General features: G+C 41.4%; 1 protein-coding gene across 1 annotated transcript; it reads left to right on the forward strand.

The window, feature by feature from the left end:
* The first annotated feature begins 608 nt into the window (after positions 1 to 608).
* Positions 609 to 10,464, forward strand: txk (TXK tyrosine kinase). Its single transcript, XM_036551863.1, has 15 exons — positions 609 to 683; positions 2,791 to 2,839; positions 3,182 to 3,278; positions 4,669 to 4,856; positions 5,205 to 5,264; positions 5,349 to 5,403; positions 5,818 to 5,897; positions 6,359 to 6,486; positions 6,970 to 7,044; positions 7,587 to 7,758; positions 8,767 to 8,983; positions 9,208 to 9,272; positions 9,520 to 9,638; positions 10,152 to 10,309; positions 10,396 to 10,464. The coding sequence occupies exons 1-15, from the start codon at positions 671 to 673 to the stop codon at positions 10,462 to 10,464; spliced, it is 1,545 nt and encodes a 514-aa protein (XP_036407756.1). The 5' UTR covers positions 609 to 670.
* Positions 10,465 to 15,136: the final 4,672 nt, after the last annotated feature.

Raw genomic sequence — 15,136 nt, forward strand, 5'->3', positions numbered from 1 at the left:
ATGTTGATGGAATGTATATTGTAAAATAAGTGTTTGAGTTGAAGTTCCTTCTAAACCTATTGCACTAAGAGTCATGTTGATTAACCACACAAAGTAAAATTTTAAACGATATATGTATTTTCAGAACTCCTTTTGAAAATAATATTTGTATTATAAAGGATATGCAAATTAATCTTGAGTTTTGCTGCATCAAGGGCTCTGACCAAGGCCTTTTAGCCAAGTATAGCGAAATTAATTATGTGACAATACATTTCAGAAATGGTTATTATTCCTCATCAGTCAGTTGAATCACCCATGATTCTGGCGATTGCTCTGCTTGACAGCCACAAAGAGAGACCTGACCAGTCCGTGAACCAGGACCACAACCACAACCTTAAAATATTTTGTCAATCAGTACTGCCTTGAGGTGCCTTAGCACAGCACCCTAACGCCTTCAGTTTGCCTCAGTTTGCTGTGAATACCTCACTTCCTGTCTCTTACTTGTAAGTAGCTCATTTAAGTGTATGAAATCTTGTGGTTTGCTTTGCGTCATCTCCTTCTATCTTCTCTGCTGAAGCAGAGTCAAAGCTCACAACCACAAGCTCACTCACAACTAAGTATTGATCATTGTAAAAACAGAGGCTGACACAAAAAAACAGGGACGGCAAGCAGAGGATACACTGTAGCGACCATGATTCTCTCAAGTAAGTGAGCTGTTTAAAAGTTAGAGGGAGCTGTATTTGAACCAAAGACAAAGACCTTGAAGAACAGACAAGATAAAAAGAAAATACTGTAGCGAGTGAAGGGGTGAAGGGGTCATATCCGTGTGAGCTTGATTCCGAATTAGCAACGATTCGATTTCTTTATTGTTTATTGTTTATGATATGTATCTGTTTCACTGAGAAAGGCTAAGACTCAAACATGGGTCTCATCGTTTCAGCAGCTATGGATCACAAAGACTGGTCTACAGGCAGAGCTGTTTTAAGTACATAACAAATGCAGCTGTAACGTAATGGCTTTACCCAGTCATGAAAAGTAGTACAATCTCACTATGGAATGATATGCTTATATATGTCTCACGTAGCCAGCTTATTAACCACTGGTGATGAGTTTCGGCTGAACACGTCTCATCTGCTTGGACTGTTGTGTTGTACTTTTTGTTGCACTTCAACCCTCTCTGCAAGCTGTACGGGAGCGGTGATTGTCCCGATGGTCATACGTTCGCTCCATTCTCCAATCACATGTATTAAGTGCACAAACTCTTCTGTTCTCCACTCGGGCTCCCGCTGACGTTCTGCCAGGAAACGTGTATTTCCGGTTCTGTATGTCAAGGTGATTCAAGTGGCGTCCCGTCTAAAGAAAAATTCCATTACACACACCTCCGCAGGGGACCATGCGTCAGTGCCCGTGAAGGAGGAGGATGCTGGCTCTACGTTGGCGTGCCACGGCCGTGGCGCAGCCTCGTGCAGGAGTGAATGGGCACATAGTGACGGATTTTTTAACACCATCAAAGCACATCTATAATCTTTGTATAACTAAAATCACTATTGTTGTTACTTACCTATTTGTCAGACATCCTTGTCCAGAGCAATTTACAACACCGCTGTGGCAAGTTGCATTAGGCTACAGGACAGCGCAAACAAATAAGCATAAAGCATATAACGGTTATTTCTTAACATGAATATAGTGGCTAATGATAATCCTTAAAAGCAACATACATGTGCTATACTAACATGCAGCATGCATGGGTGTGAACCCGAATGATGGATTAAAGGCAGGAATTAGCCGTACCCGTGACGCCATAGTAAACCAGCACCAAGGCAAATCTGATGTACGCAGTGACTGGGAACCAGTGAAAGTAGACAAGCAAGAGCGAGATGTAGGAACAAGCTGGAAGGGTGACGAACGGCTAAAGCTGCAGCATTATGAATTAGCAGAAGCGGTCTGGTGGCACAGGCAGGGAGCTGCAGTCGACTAACGTCATTTTCACATCTGGTACACTTCCTATCTGAGTATCTGAGTTTGTTTTATTAACATTTGCAAATTGACTCGTGATGGTTTGTTTCGTTTTATGTTGCCAATGCCAAGCATGCCGTGGCCCATGTACAGTAGGCTACATATGATTATCCACGCTGTTATAACTATTAGATAAAAATTGTGGGATAAACTGTATGATAACAGCAGACGATCATGGACCTTGTTCAACTGACCTTGAGTCAGTGTTTTTTTTTTTTTTTTTGGTGCACACCCAAGTTTGAAAAAAGCTTTCACACCTGACTGAGTGAACCAAACCCTAGGCACAAATGAACTTAGGTCCAGAAAATCTCCTCCACGTGAACCAAGTGTGAAATCCCCTTAAATGAAATTGTGCATGGCTCTGGATAAACAGATGAGTAAGAGGGAAGAACCAGCAGGAGAACCTGCAGGGCCAGGTCACCCAAGCAAGCATCTGTTATAGACTACAAAGAATGGTTTTGGAATGCACTCCTGAAACATTGTCTTGTGCAGGCACTTCATTCAGGTTTTTGTGGAGCAAATAGGTTTACTCCCTCTTTTTCCATTCATATTTTAATTTTCTGTCAGATAGTAGAAATCCATTTTTTGCTTGCTGTACAAAGAAATATTAGAATCAAATCATTACATATAAAAAAACAGATACTGATTAAATGAAGTGGACAACATATAGCATATTAAATGCATTTTTGGTGAATGTATGAGTTCCCTTTCTTTCCCTTTTCACAAAATCCGGTTTGTTAGGGAAGCTCACAAGTACAGGGGACCTCTATTCACAGTTCTCATGTCTCTTTCCAGACCACTCTTTCCAGTCCATATTCTGCTGCTGCTGTGCCATGCAGACAAGGTAATGGGCATTTTATGAGCCTGGAAAATGTTTTAGCCATCCAAGTCACTCCATCAGGTTTTTAAAGGGTCACAGCCCAGAGCTGGTTCATAATACATCCATCACTGGGTCATAACATACGAAGTGCTAGACTGTATGTTCAGCAGTGAAAAATTGCAACTGTGAATATGCAATGCTGATAGTCTGAAGAAGTTAGCCTCATGTGGTTATGGTTTCCCCTCTATTATATTATACTATTCAGGTATGCCATGGTATAATTTGTTGTAACTGTGGTGCAGGAAGAAGAATGATGATTTTAGAACTGTCAAATGAAATATCAGAAGTATTTCTCTCCTGGAACAGAGAAATCACCACTCGTATGAGTCTGGACAGAGACAGAGGACATGACCATACCTCATCTCGCTATCAGACACAGAGGTACCCAGGACATGTCTGCAGGGTAAGCACCCTCAAGCCTTCAAACTGACATAAGACAGCTCCCAGTGAGGGCAGTTAATGTGGAATGTAGTCAGGAAAGTACACTCCAGTAAGCTGTCAGAAAATTCCAGAAGGCTCCTTTGGGGAAACACTTGAGTCTGAATCATTTCAGTCTAGCTGTGTCAGTTTCAAAGGCCAACTTGGCAAGGCCCATGCTAAGCAAATTAAAATGTAAAAATGTTGTACAAAACAATTTTAAGAATAGTGGGGGAGAGGCTGGGAAATTGTTAAAATTGGCGAACTTTGGTTCTGCTGTGAAGCTGCGGTATTTTATTTTGCAAAGGACAGCCACAACTCTGTGGGGCTATGCATGAGAAAGGATCACACCTAACAAACAAACAAAGCCACAGAAGGGTGTCAGAGTGGAAAGTTAACTAGATATGATAACCTTTTTCAACTGTGAAATTATGAATATTTGTTGTTTTTGGGTTATGCTGCAGGTGAGACTACAACAGATAAACCTTCGGGGGGACTGTATATTCTTTTCAGTCATTTACTCGCTTTAAACACACAGAACATACAGAGCAGCCATTTCGACACCCTCTCCCTCAACTACTCTTTAGACAGCATTCACCTATCCCAGAATATCAACCTCAAGGCAACCTAATCAACATCACTTCAGGGTAACGGCTCTTTTAATGTATTTCACAAGAGAACACATTGCAAACAGTTTTAACTCTTGCATAATAAATGACTGTGCTGATCAGTGACTCCGTTTGATGCATACGGGTTATGAATTCATAGTGAAAACTACACTTTCATTCAAGTCCTTTCAAAGTCATGCTTTTTTTTTGGAGAGAGGGTTCACGGGAGGATTGTAATAAAGCAACATCCAAGGCTGCTCTGTTTTACTGGTGCACACTTTCTGAGGTGACATGAAAGTTCAACAGTACAGTAGACAGAGCTTTAATGTCTTTCAATCATTTTATATTACAGTCACATTACTTTTTTTGTCATTTAGCAGATGTTCTTATCCAGTGCAACTTACAATGTACAAGTACAAAGTGCATCTAACAAAGTGACTGTTGTACAAACAGGATACTACAAATCATATTCTAATTTGGGCCAACTACAGTACTGGAATCATAAGTGCTTACCTAGATCAATGCATAATTGCAACATAGGAAAGTTTTAAGCAGCTGGGGTTGAGTTATATGATTGCTTGTATGTGGTTACATAGACATATCAATGTAACTACTCTGTAAGGCAACGCATGCAAACCAACAGTGGTCATGACAGGCACGATTAACCTGCATCTCAAGTGGACTGTTTCTATTGGTGTGCGCTGTGACTGATCATGCCGCTTGTTGTTCCCCCACATTAAAAATGCCGCCTTTGTTTCACTCTCTCAGTCGGACAGATCCAGGAGGAAGCTGCCCCCTCCCCCTCCTGACGAAGATGGGGGAGATAAGATCTGTGTCGTGGCAATGTATGACTTCACGGCCACGGAGGAGACAGACCTGACGTTACGGCAAGGGGAGGAGTACACCATACTGCACAAGCAGGATCAGCTCTGGTGGAGAGCCGAGGACAAATACGGGTCAGTGAATACACCCACTTGCTTGTCTCCATCACCGCAGACTTGTGTAACGCCTGTCACAGCTCCCTGAAAGAGCAGTCTGACAGCTTAAGCACTGAAAGTCAAAAGGGTGACCCCCAATAAAGCCTGTCTCAGACCTCACTTACGCCAGACGGACCAGATAGATGCAAGACAATAGGAGGAATTGCATTTGATATGCTACCTTTGCCATCAGAGAGCAGAAAGACAATGGAGCTATGTTCCACAAGACACACTCCTCAGAACCTAAACCCTTAACACTTTTGACTCAGCACGTTATGTTTAATTTGCTTACTGCAGCATCTCACTGAGTGTTTTTTTCCCCTTCAGAAATAAAGGTTTCATCCCAAGCAATTATGTGACAGAGAAGGATAAAATAGAGGCGCACGAGTGAGTATGGCAAATTGATGTCAGTGACACTTTCTGTAATGTGTTGTGAAGTCACTCTCACCTGCTGGTCTCCCCTCAAACTAGGTGGTACTGCAAGAACATAACCAGATCAAAAGCTGAGCAGCTGCTTCGGCAGGAGGTAAGGGTCTATCTCCGTGTTCAATTGCTCATTGATATCAATATGCTCTTCAGAGCATGGAACTTACACTGTGCAGAGGCTCTACAGGAAAAGCTGCTGCTCAGTATTCATGTGCTCAGATTTCTCTACTGTAATTGTCAGCTTGTGACAATTAACATGGTAAAAACAAAGAAGTGTGAGTGTCCCCCAGAGTTACATTGTGCATTTGGGACCTCAGCTTTCATAGAGGTATACATAGTGAAGTATGTCTATGCTTGTTTTGTGCTTTTAGGAGAAAATATAATTGTTTTGTTTGTGTGACGGGACAGAGATGTGTGTATTGTATGTGACTAAGAGAGATCCAGGAGTAAGTTTGTGCCTGCAAAGTGAATGTGAGAGTTCAGATGAGGTGATGTGCTTTTCTGCTCTGTTCAGGCGAAAGAGGGAGGATTCATTGTCAGAGACTCAAGCCAGCAGGGCTGCTACACAGTGTCTGTATTCACCAAAGCTTTAAGGTAGGAGTCTAAAATGAATGTGGGTTAAGATAAATACATTGCATCTAGTGTTCAAATCACATCTCGCTGACAGTCATACTGGATTTCCGGGCTTCTCTACATTACTTATCCTCTGTGATTCATAAACCTTGAGGTGATTCAGGATTGGCCAAGTGTGTGATTAAGTCTTGCATTAGTTCTTATCTCAGTCCATCGAATACTCCAGTGATTTAACACCAACACTTCCTGGGCTGAAATGTAAGGAAAGGGAGATTTATGAACTTTCCCAGAAATAGTCTTTCAGATAATAACACGGATTGGCTTCTTAATGTGCAGCCTAAATTATCGCATTATCAATCGATCAAATATGAAAATAACAAAATCATTCAACTTAATGTCAGTCATGATGATCATGTAAGAGGTGAATTGAGTATGCATGTTTTTGATGAGAAATAATCATTTATAATTGATGTTCTTTTTAGCTCGGAAAATGGCGACATAAGACATTACCAAATCAAGCACAACGACTCTGGGCAGTTCTTCTTGGCAGAGAAACATCTTTTCAGTTCTATACCAGATGTTATACATTATCACAAACACAATGCAGCAGGTAACATTTGAGATTCCGATATTATTCTACATTGAAACCAGTAAGAATACCGCATGTAGAATGTGTATAGAATATATACTGTATATACATGTGTATGTTACTTTGAACATTAATTTCTGGATGATATCCAGAAACTGTATGAAGGACTTCGCATAGTTTTCCAGGATGTCTAGTTTCATATTAGCTCAGTTAACAAGTGGTGATGCCTGAATGCTACTGTGCATGCACTTGCTGGTCTGGGAGTGTAGTTAACCTGGACTGTCACTGTTATATATGAATTGAAACAACATCCATGGTTACTCTATTCAATTATACGTCTATATGTCTGTTGTATTCATATTCTATTATATGTCATAAAACTTGGATGGATGCACGTCTGTGCTCTTGTGCTGAAAGTCACTTTGGATAAGAGTGTCTGCTAAATGCATGTAATGTAATATAATGAGCATGCACTAAACTGGATATGTTCTGTGCATTTTGCAGGTCTGGTCACGAGGCTTCGGTATCCTGTTGGCCCTATGGGGCAGTGTGTCCCAGCAACAGCAGGATTCAGCTATGGTAATAACATTCTGACTTATTTTTTCTGAGGAACTGTTGAACATGGCTTCCATTCCAAAAGTCAAAAAACACAACATCAGTTGTTGCAGGTCACTCAGACACATAAACAGCAGAATGCAAGTGAGGTACCACTCAGTGTCAATATGATATTGTCACATTGTTTGTTTATTCTAAGTACAATGTGCCTAGTCCTTCACTTTCAGTTTAAACTGGTAGGGGGTTTTTGTGTTTCTTTCCTACCCATCACTTTTCACTAATTTCAGTAACCACTGAACTAACAGAATTGTCAAAGAGATGGAATGGTAGCACACTCTTAAATGTTTTCCTCAAAAGTAAGGACAAAAATCCATTATAGTTAGTCTGAATGGAGGCTCTAGGTAAAAAAAAAAAGTCTATTTAAAAATTGAAAAAATATAGAAAATAGAACACGCAAAATTTTCTGCTTGAGAAAGTGCCAGGTTCGTGTGCTGCCTGAAAAGAAAACACATGTTGAAAACCAGCGGATGAGTGCAGAGTGAATCGCATTTTGAAAACTGTTTCAGAAAAATGGGAGATCAACCCGTCAGAGCTGTCCTTCATGAAAGAGCTGGGCAGCGGTCAGTTCGGAGTGGTGCGGCTGGGGAAGTGGAGGGCCCTCTGCAAAGTGGCCATCAAGACCATCAACGAGGGCTCCATGTCGGAGGAAGACTTCATCGAAGAGGCCAAAGTCATGACGTAAGCCGCACGTGATGCTGTGAGAGTGGGCGCTTGCGCTGTGTCCCGGAGATAACGCTCAGATCGTCAGGGGACACAAAAGCACATTTCCAGCAAGCGCAAAAGAGAAACTCTGATGGCAGAAATGGGCCGGAAAGTGTAAAGAGCTCTGCCTGATTTCCGCCAATCGTCTCTTTAATGCCCCACGCACAAACCACAGGTCTGTTTCCACCACACTTTCCATTTCCATTCTGCGTACTTCACCAGACGAAGAGAAAGAAGAACTGAGAAAAAAAAAAATCTGAATGGATAAAAATAGCACATTCGGTGTGCACTTTATTTTGTATGATCTGTGCCTGTGCGTGGATTCGATTATTCTAGAAGCTGTGTCACATTGTTCTGTGCGAAGGGAGTCAGAATAACAGAATAACAGCCTTGTGGTGAGGAGGCAGATTTTAGGAGATGAGATCACTACTGTGTTCTTGCTTGAGATGACCACTTCCTGAGTCGTGGTCTTATGCTTTTCCACTGCACCCTGCTCTCCCCCAACCCCACTTCACACCATCAAACACAGCAAACTATTTATAACTCCTGTCAGAGCAAATACACATGAATCATGTTTGCAAGCCTTTCTCTGCCTTATCAGAGCATTGGAATGGTTTTCAAATATGGCTATAAGCACATAGCAGTAGCAAGGTGCTCACTGATGACAATGCACAGATAGAGACCACACTGGGTTGTTTTCATATGTATTATGTATATTATGTATAGGAAATATGTAAATGTAAAATGTAAAAATGTACAGTTTCAGCTGACAGCCCCTTGTAAGGGCTGTAAACTGTACACATGGATGGTACGTTCCACAGATCACTCAGACGGCTTAATTTGCGCCATACTTATTCGTTGCCTTGCCAACCGCTCTTGGGGTAATAGAGTTCGAGGCTTTTAATATTGCTGCTGTGAGAAGGGGCGAAGCGGCGAGGGCTTCCCCGACGGACGGGTCTGAGTGGCTCGCTGTCCCTCCCGCAGGAAGCTGTGTCACCCGAAGCTGGTGCAGCTGTACGGGGTGTGCATGAAGCAGAGGCCCATCTACATCGTGACGGAGTTCATGGAAAATGGCTGCTTGCTCAACTTCCTGCGGCAGCGGAACGGCATGCTGAGCAAAGAGTGGCTGTTGGCCATGTGCCAGGACGCCTGCGAGGGGATGGAGTACCTGGAGCAGAACAGCTTCATCCACAGGGACCTGGTAGGCGGAGGACAGCAGAACACCCAAAACACACATAAATATAGCCTAAAACAATGGAAATTCACCATTAGATACAGTATCTTTACCTTACAGCTACAGTAATGTACTGTATGTTTCCTTTACCAGATTTGGGCTAGTGCAGTCGGATTGGTCCAGTAGGATTGGTTGAGGCAGTCGGTTTGAATTCCATGAATTCAGTGTCCCCTTTCTTCTCTCCTTCACAGGCTGCCAGGAATTGTTTAGTCAATGACAAAAATGTGGTCAAAGTGAGCGACTTTGGAATGACCAGGTTGGTTCTGTTCTGTATTTCGAGAAACACTGGGTAATGATAAGATATTCTGTTCACTATGTCACAGGTTTTGCGTAGTCCATTAAGCTGTGACATACTCCAGAGTGACATTCGCAGGGTTGCCAGCTCTCACACGTTGATCATGAGAAACAGGCCTTGAGAGGCTTGAGTGTCACGGCAATGCTTGAGAATGGGCAGTGCTGTGGCTGACATGGATGTATGTGATTTCTTTGTATCACCTCTCTAGGTATGTGCTTGACAATGAATACACTAGCTCTACAGGATCCAAGTTTCCAGTCAAATGGTCCCCTCCTGAAGTACTGCACTTTAACAAATACAGCAACAAATCAGACGTGTGGTCCTTTGGTAAGTCATTATCTAGGTACTCTGTTGATTGGATGGAGAATGTTTGCTATTGGACTGGCTCTATGGGAGCCATCATGAAAGGAATAAATGCTGGAGGTTGAGGCAATATCATAAGCAACAGAAATGTTGGTACCTCTAAGCACACTTCTGTGTTCCCTGCAGCATTTAGTATTACTGATTTGCTGCTATGCACATTCTATAACATGAAGAAGAGTTTAAATACCTTGAATGCCATGGGGTAAATATACTATGGATTTCTTGCAAAACATACAATACAACACATAACACATTGATAGAATTCAGATCTTGAAGAATTTTTTTTCTTCGCACCTATTTTTTCAGCCAAAAAAGACAGCAGCTTCATAAAGGACTCTTGTTCAGAAAATTACAGGCAAGCTTATGTTTCAAGGAAGCTCCATTCCGAGAACAAATGAACAGAAAACCCTTCTTCTCACAGAACTGAAAGCAATGTGTCTACCGTTTAATGATAACCGTGGCATTCGCTCTCCGTAGGTGTGCTGATGTGGGAGATTTTCACAGAGGGAAGGATGCCGTTTGAGAACAAATCAAATGCAGAGGTCGTGGAGGAGATTACACAGGGTCATAGGCTGTACCGGCCACACAAGGCCTCCCTCACCATATACCAACTCATGTACAAGTGCTGGCATGAGGTAACTGTCACACGGTCTCTCATATATTCAATGCAGAAAACCCATCCCCCCAGCCTCTAAGAGATCTTGTTTTGCTGTCATTTCAGAGGCCGCAGGGAAGACCCTCTTTCTCTGAGCTGCTCGAGACCATTAAACAGCTTGCGGAAATGGGGTGAGCACAGGAGGGTGCATTCACGCCCGGCATTAACGTGGAGAGCAAGCGCTGACAGACCGTCCCACAGGACAGCGCAACGATGGACTCGTTCTTGTTGTCCGGTGGGCTCAGTGGGAAACCCCACTGGAAACTACACTGACAGAATTCAGCTTGACAGCTCTGTTCTGTTTGAAACGTGATGTTAATGGCAGTGTCTTTGCCTTTGACCACATTTCACCAGAGCTCGCACTGTTTCTCGCACTGTTGTTTGTGATTTTTTTGTTGCCTGTGGTCACTTGACTATGTTTAATAGTTATTGAATAGGATGCTGTATGTAGTCTACTATTAGGTAACAAATTAATAAAGTATTTATGAATTTGGAGAACTGAACTGTAATTGCATTATTCATTATTATTATTCACGTTGATATTCTACTTCACTTTTGGTTTACTCAAAGTTCTGTATTTCTATATTTATACCATTAAAAAAGCAGGCTTAGCATAAACGTGATTTAAAAAGCGCCATGGTCTGTCCTCTGAGGAAAACAAGTATGTGGTTTGCCTGACAACTATCAATGAACATGTGTAACTGAACAGAACTTGTTTTACATCTTCTGGAAAAAGTCAAATATGTGAAAAGTATCCCCATGGAAACTGTTCATTTAGACTTCAATGGACAGAATAGTTTGTCATTATCAAGCAACTGTATGAATGCGTGGTATATCCAGCCAAGCACTTTCCATGGCTGTTTTCCTCACTGCCTGCCACTGCCAAAGTGCACTGCCTTCCGAGCACTTTGAGTATCATGCACTAGACAATATAAACTTTGCACATATTTCCTTGGTTTCTGGGGGTCTTGACACACGCTGCTGTATATTGGAGGTACACGTGATAATGACATTGCTTTAAAATGCAACTGCCACTATATGAACGTACAATATTTCTGCAAAATTCTGGAATTTAAGTAGCTGAGCAGTAAGTAAATTAAGAGGGAGGGAGTGAGCAAAAAATCTGTTTGCAGCTAAAGCACCACAGGGCAAGGTGGGAAATGAAAACATCAGATTTTAAGAAAAGCATCTCTTCCTATTTTCCACATTGAGAGTGCATACGCATACACCAAACAGGGTAAAGACAAGACAAGAGGAATAGTGTGCAGATCCTATAGGCTAGTCTCTAGAACTTTGGCACACCATCCGTCAGAACTGGATTCATCTACATTGTAGGCAGGTAAATAATTTGTGATTTAATTACACTTTCAGACTTTATTTTCAAGAGCCATATACCTACGCACTTAAAAGCTCATAGAGTCTATGCAAACACTAAAACCTTTGACAATTCATTCTGTGCTCACACTTCTGATCAATGTTCGTGTTGGTGCTCAGGTTATAATTGTCAAATTAGTCTTGTAATGTGCCAATGTCTAAGAAGAAGCCATTGTGCTAAGCATGCAAAGGTGCCTTAAGGGGAATATGGGATTAATGAATGAACTGAAACATACATTAATAGTATTGCTTCCTGTATCCTCTCAAATGGTTTCAGGTACATCCTCACCACTCATCATCAGAAGAGACTGAAATAAGCCTACCCACACACGTATCACATGCATCATGAGAAAACACACTGCAACAATTGATTTCAGATTTCTTTCAACTTTGGATGCTATTGGAATATATTACATTACGTAAATGCATTTAGCAGACGCTCTTATACAGAGTGCCTTCCGGCACAAGACAACACTAGATTTTAGGCTGTCTCTATCCACTACCCTGGCTAGCACAATATTACATTTATATTCAGTAGATGCGCTTATCCAGAGTGATTTCATTGGTCACAATTTAACCATTCATACAGCTGAATGTTTATTGAGGCAATTGTGGGTTAAGTACCTTGCCCGAGGGTACAACATTGCCCCAGGAGCTGTTTGGTTACACGCCCTGCTCCTTACCACTATGTTACACTGCTGCCACATGTGTGTGTGTGCGCGCATACATCTGTATATGCATTTAAAGTTCTAAGAAAGATACATTTAAAACAAAATATTTCAGAATGAAGGCAACGCAATCCTTCTGCCTTGCTGTTAACTACATTAAAGCAGGTCTGAATCTCACATTAGTTTTTTATAACTTTGGCTCAAGTGGTCATGAAAAATGTATAAATAATAATAAATAATAACAGAAAAAAGGAAATGGCCAGGTTCAGGTTCATTTTAGGTGTCACTTCATTATCCCTATGGATACATACAAAAACACCCATAACCGGTAATATGTGTGTATTTTTATTTTTTGAGTAACACCATTAAGATGTTAATCTGAAATGAATTCACTTGCTGGTACTCATATTCACAGTTGAATTATATTTATTTGTACTGTATCTCATATATTAATAAATCTATTTACAATATATAGTTCTACATTTCCAAAAGTCAATGTTTTAAAAAGAAGTATCCTCATTTCTTTTTACAGGGTAATGTTGTTTTCCTCATTATGTAAGTGTATTACAATAAAATAGAATATTATTTTTGTTTTAGTAGGCCTGACTCAAGCATGTGTGTGAGTATTACAAAATACAGCCTTTCAAGTAAGATATTATTGCATTTAGTTAGCATATTTATAATCAGTTCATTTCTTTGTTCTGCCCATGTTTACAGACTATACCAGTGTAAATTTTTCAGGAGCCTCCAGCATTGAAACCAGTAACTCCAGAACCCAAACTAGTAACACCAGCACCAACACCAGGAACTCCAGCAGCAACACCAGTAACAACATCACCAAAACCAGTAACTCCAGCACCAACATCAGTAACTCCCGCACTGAAACCAGTAACACCAGCATCAACAACAGCACCAGCACCAGCACCAGCACCAGAAACAGTACCTCCAAGAGGAGACAACTGACCATACAAATATCTGAATGACTCCAAAATCTGCGTGTGCGCTACATAGCTTGTGTTGATGCTTTTTGAATGTTTAATTTACCAGGGTTTTCCTGACTCAAAGGTGACAAAGAGTTGCACTGATAAAAGGCATTGGGTCTGGCTTAACCACCGAGGTTAGTAGTCTCCATTTTAGCATCTAGACATTATGAATGGCTATATACAAATAACTGTATTTGGGAAACATCTCTGGTACAACAGCTTAATTTAGTGGGTCATGTGTGGTTTAGGAAGGTGCTGTGTTCTTGTGAACTGCACTCTGTTAGGTCACATAAAAGGTCCTCATTTATTCAACTTTTAAAGATTAGCATGTATGTTCATAATCTTCAAGACTATGTTTCTGAGAATGTAAGCTCTTGTGATCTCTAGCAAAATTAATGACAAAAGCAATTCAACCTTCGCTTGACATGAAAAAAAACTCTGTGATTTGTGATTTTAAGAGGTACCACTGCTAAACTGTGCTACAGGAAGTTAAGACTGAACTACTTTGATGGACTTTCCCCCTAATAAGGGAGGTAAAATACCAGGAACTACAAAGTGGATCAAATGCATATATACGTTCAGTTGCAATGTACATCACAGTAAAGAATGACAACTGGAATGGCAAACATGCATGTGGAATATTTCAGAGCATTTTTAATCCCATGGTTCTGATATTTTGACAGTACTCTTCTCAGCAGCTAATCCTCTGCATGCTCTCAAAGGAACTTCGTATTCACATCTGAATTGATCAATATTCAGGCAACTAGTTGATAAATCATACAATAAACCTGTGTGTCTGACATTCATGTTTTTTGTGCAAACATTTTGAAACAATCTCACTCTCTCGTGCGCATGCACACACACACACAGACACTTCAATCCCTCAAGTTAATTAGAATTTTTTTTTTTCTCCAGCCTAAGAAATTCTACTGCATGTTTTTTCAGCTATGATACTGGAGAAACACTGGCACATTTCAACGCAGCAATTAAACCTGGCCTTACCCACTGCCTTTGAACCTGACTGAGCAGACATGGCGGCAAGAAATTACTGCAGCAGCCCCGGCTCTGTCTACACGCAGGTTTGCGGGCCACCCTGGTGAAAGCGGGCAAGGCGCACTCCTCGATCAACAGCGCCAAATCGTGGGCTAGAAGGCAGGCAAGGACCACAACCATCCACAAGGCAAGTGACCAAATGCAGTCATGCAGCAGTGTCCGTGCGAGTAACACCTCCACATCCGTGTGATGAGCCTTTCATACATGCTAGTAATGCAAAAAAAAAAAAAAAAACAACCCATTGTTGCGAGGTTCTTTGAGGTGGCTCCAAACTTTAGTCATACTTCTTTGAACAGGCAATACAGAACCAAGGGACTGCGCTCTGTAGAAATCTAGAAAGCAGCAGAGCATGAAATCAAAATGTCAACTAAGCTGCAATATTGCAAATAAACTTAAAACATCTGATGGGTGGGAAGCTGTAAAGTAGGAGAATCTCATGTGCATTGACACTGATACAGGATCTTATGGTAACCAGAGTATGTGGCCTTATGCTGCAATAGCACCTGGAGAATGGTGACCACTTAATTGTGTTGTTGTTTAATACAATCAGTCACAAAGTTGGCTCAGGTATGGGTTCACAAGGAACCTTTGAAATTCACTGTTTTGTGTTCTCTGTACTCTACTCCCCACTCAAAACACAGACGTCACTGCGGCTGAAATGTGAGAGTCACACCACCAAGAGGACAACCAAGCCCATATCAACAGACCACTTCATGTGATTCATTGTAG

Source organism: Megalops cyprinoides, chromosome 18 (genome assembly GCF_013368585.1).
Source record: "Megalops cyprinoides isolate fMegCyp1 chromosome 18, fMegCyp1.pri, whole genome shotgun sequence".
NCBI lineage: Eukaryota > Metazoa > Chordata > Actinopteri > Elopiformes > Megalopidae > Megalops > Megalops cyprinoides.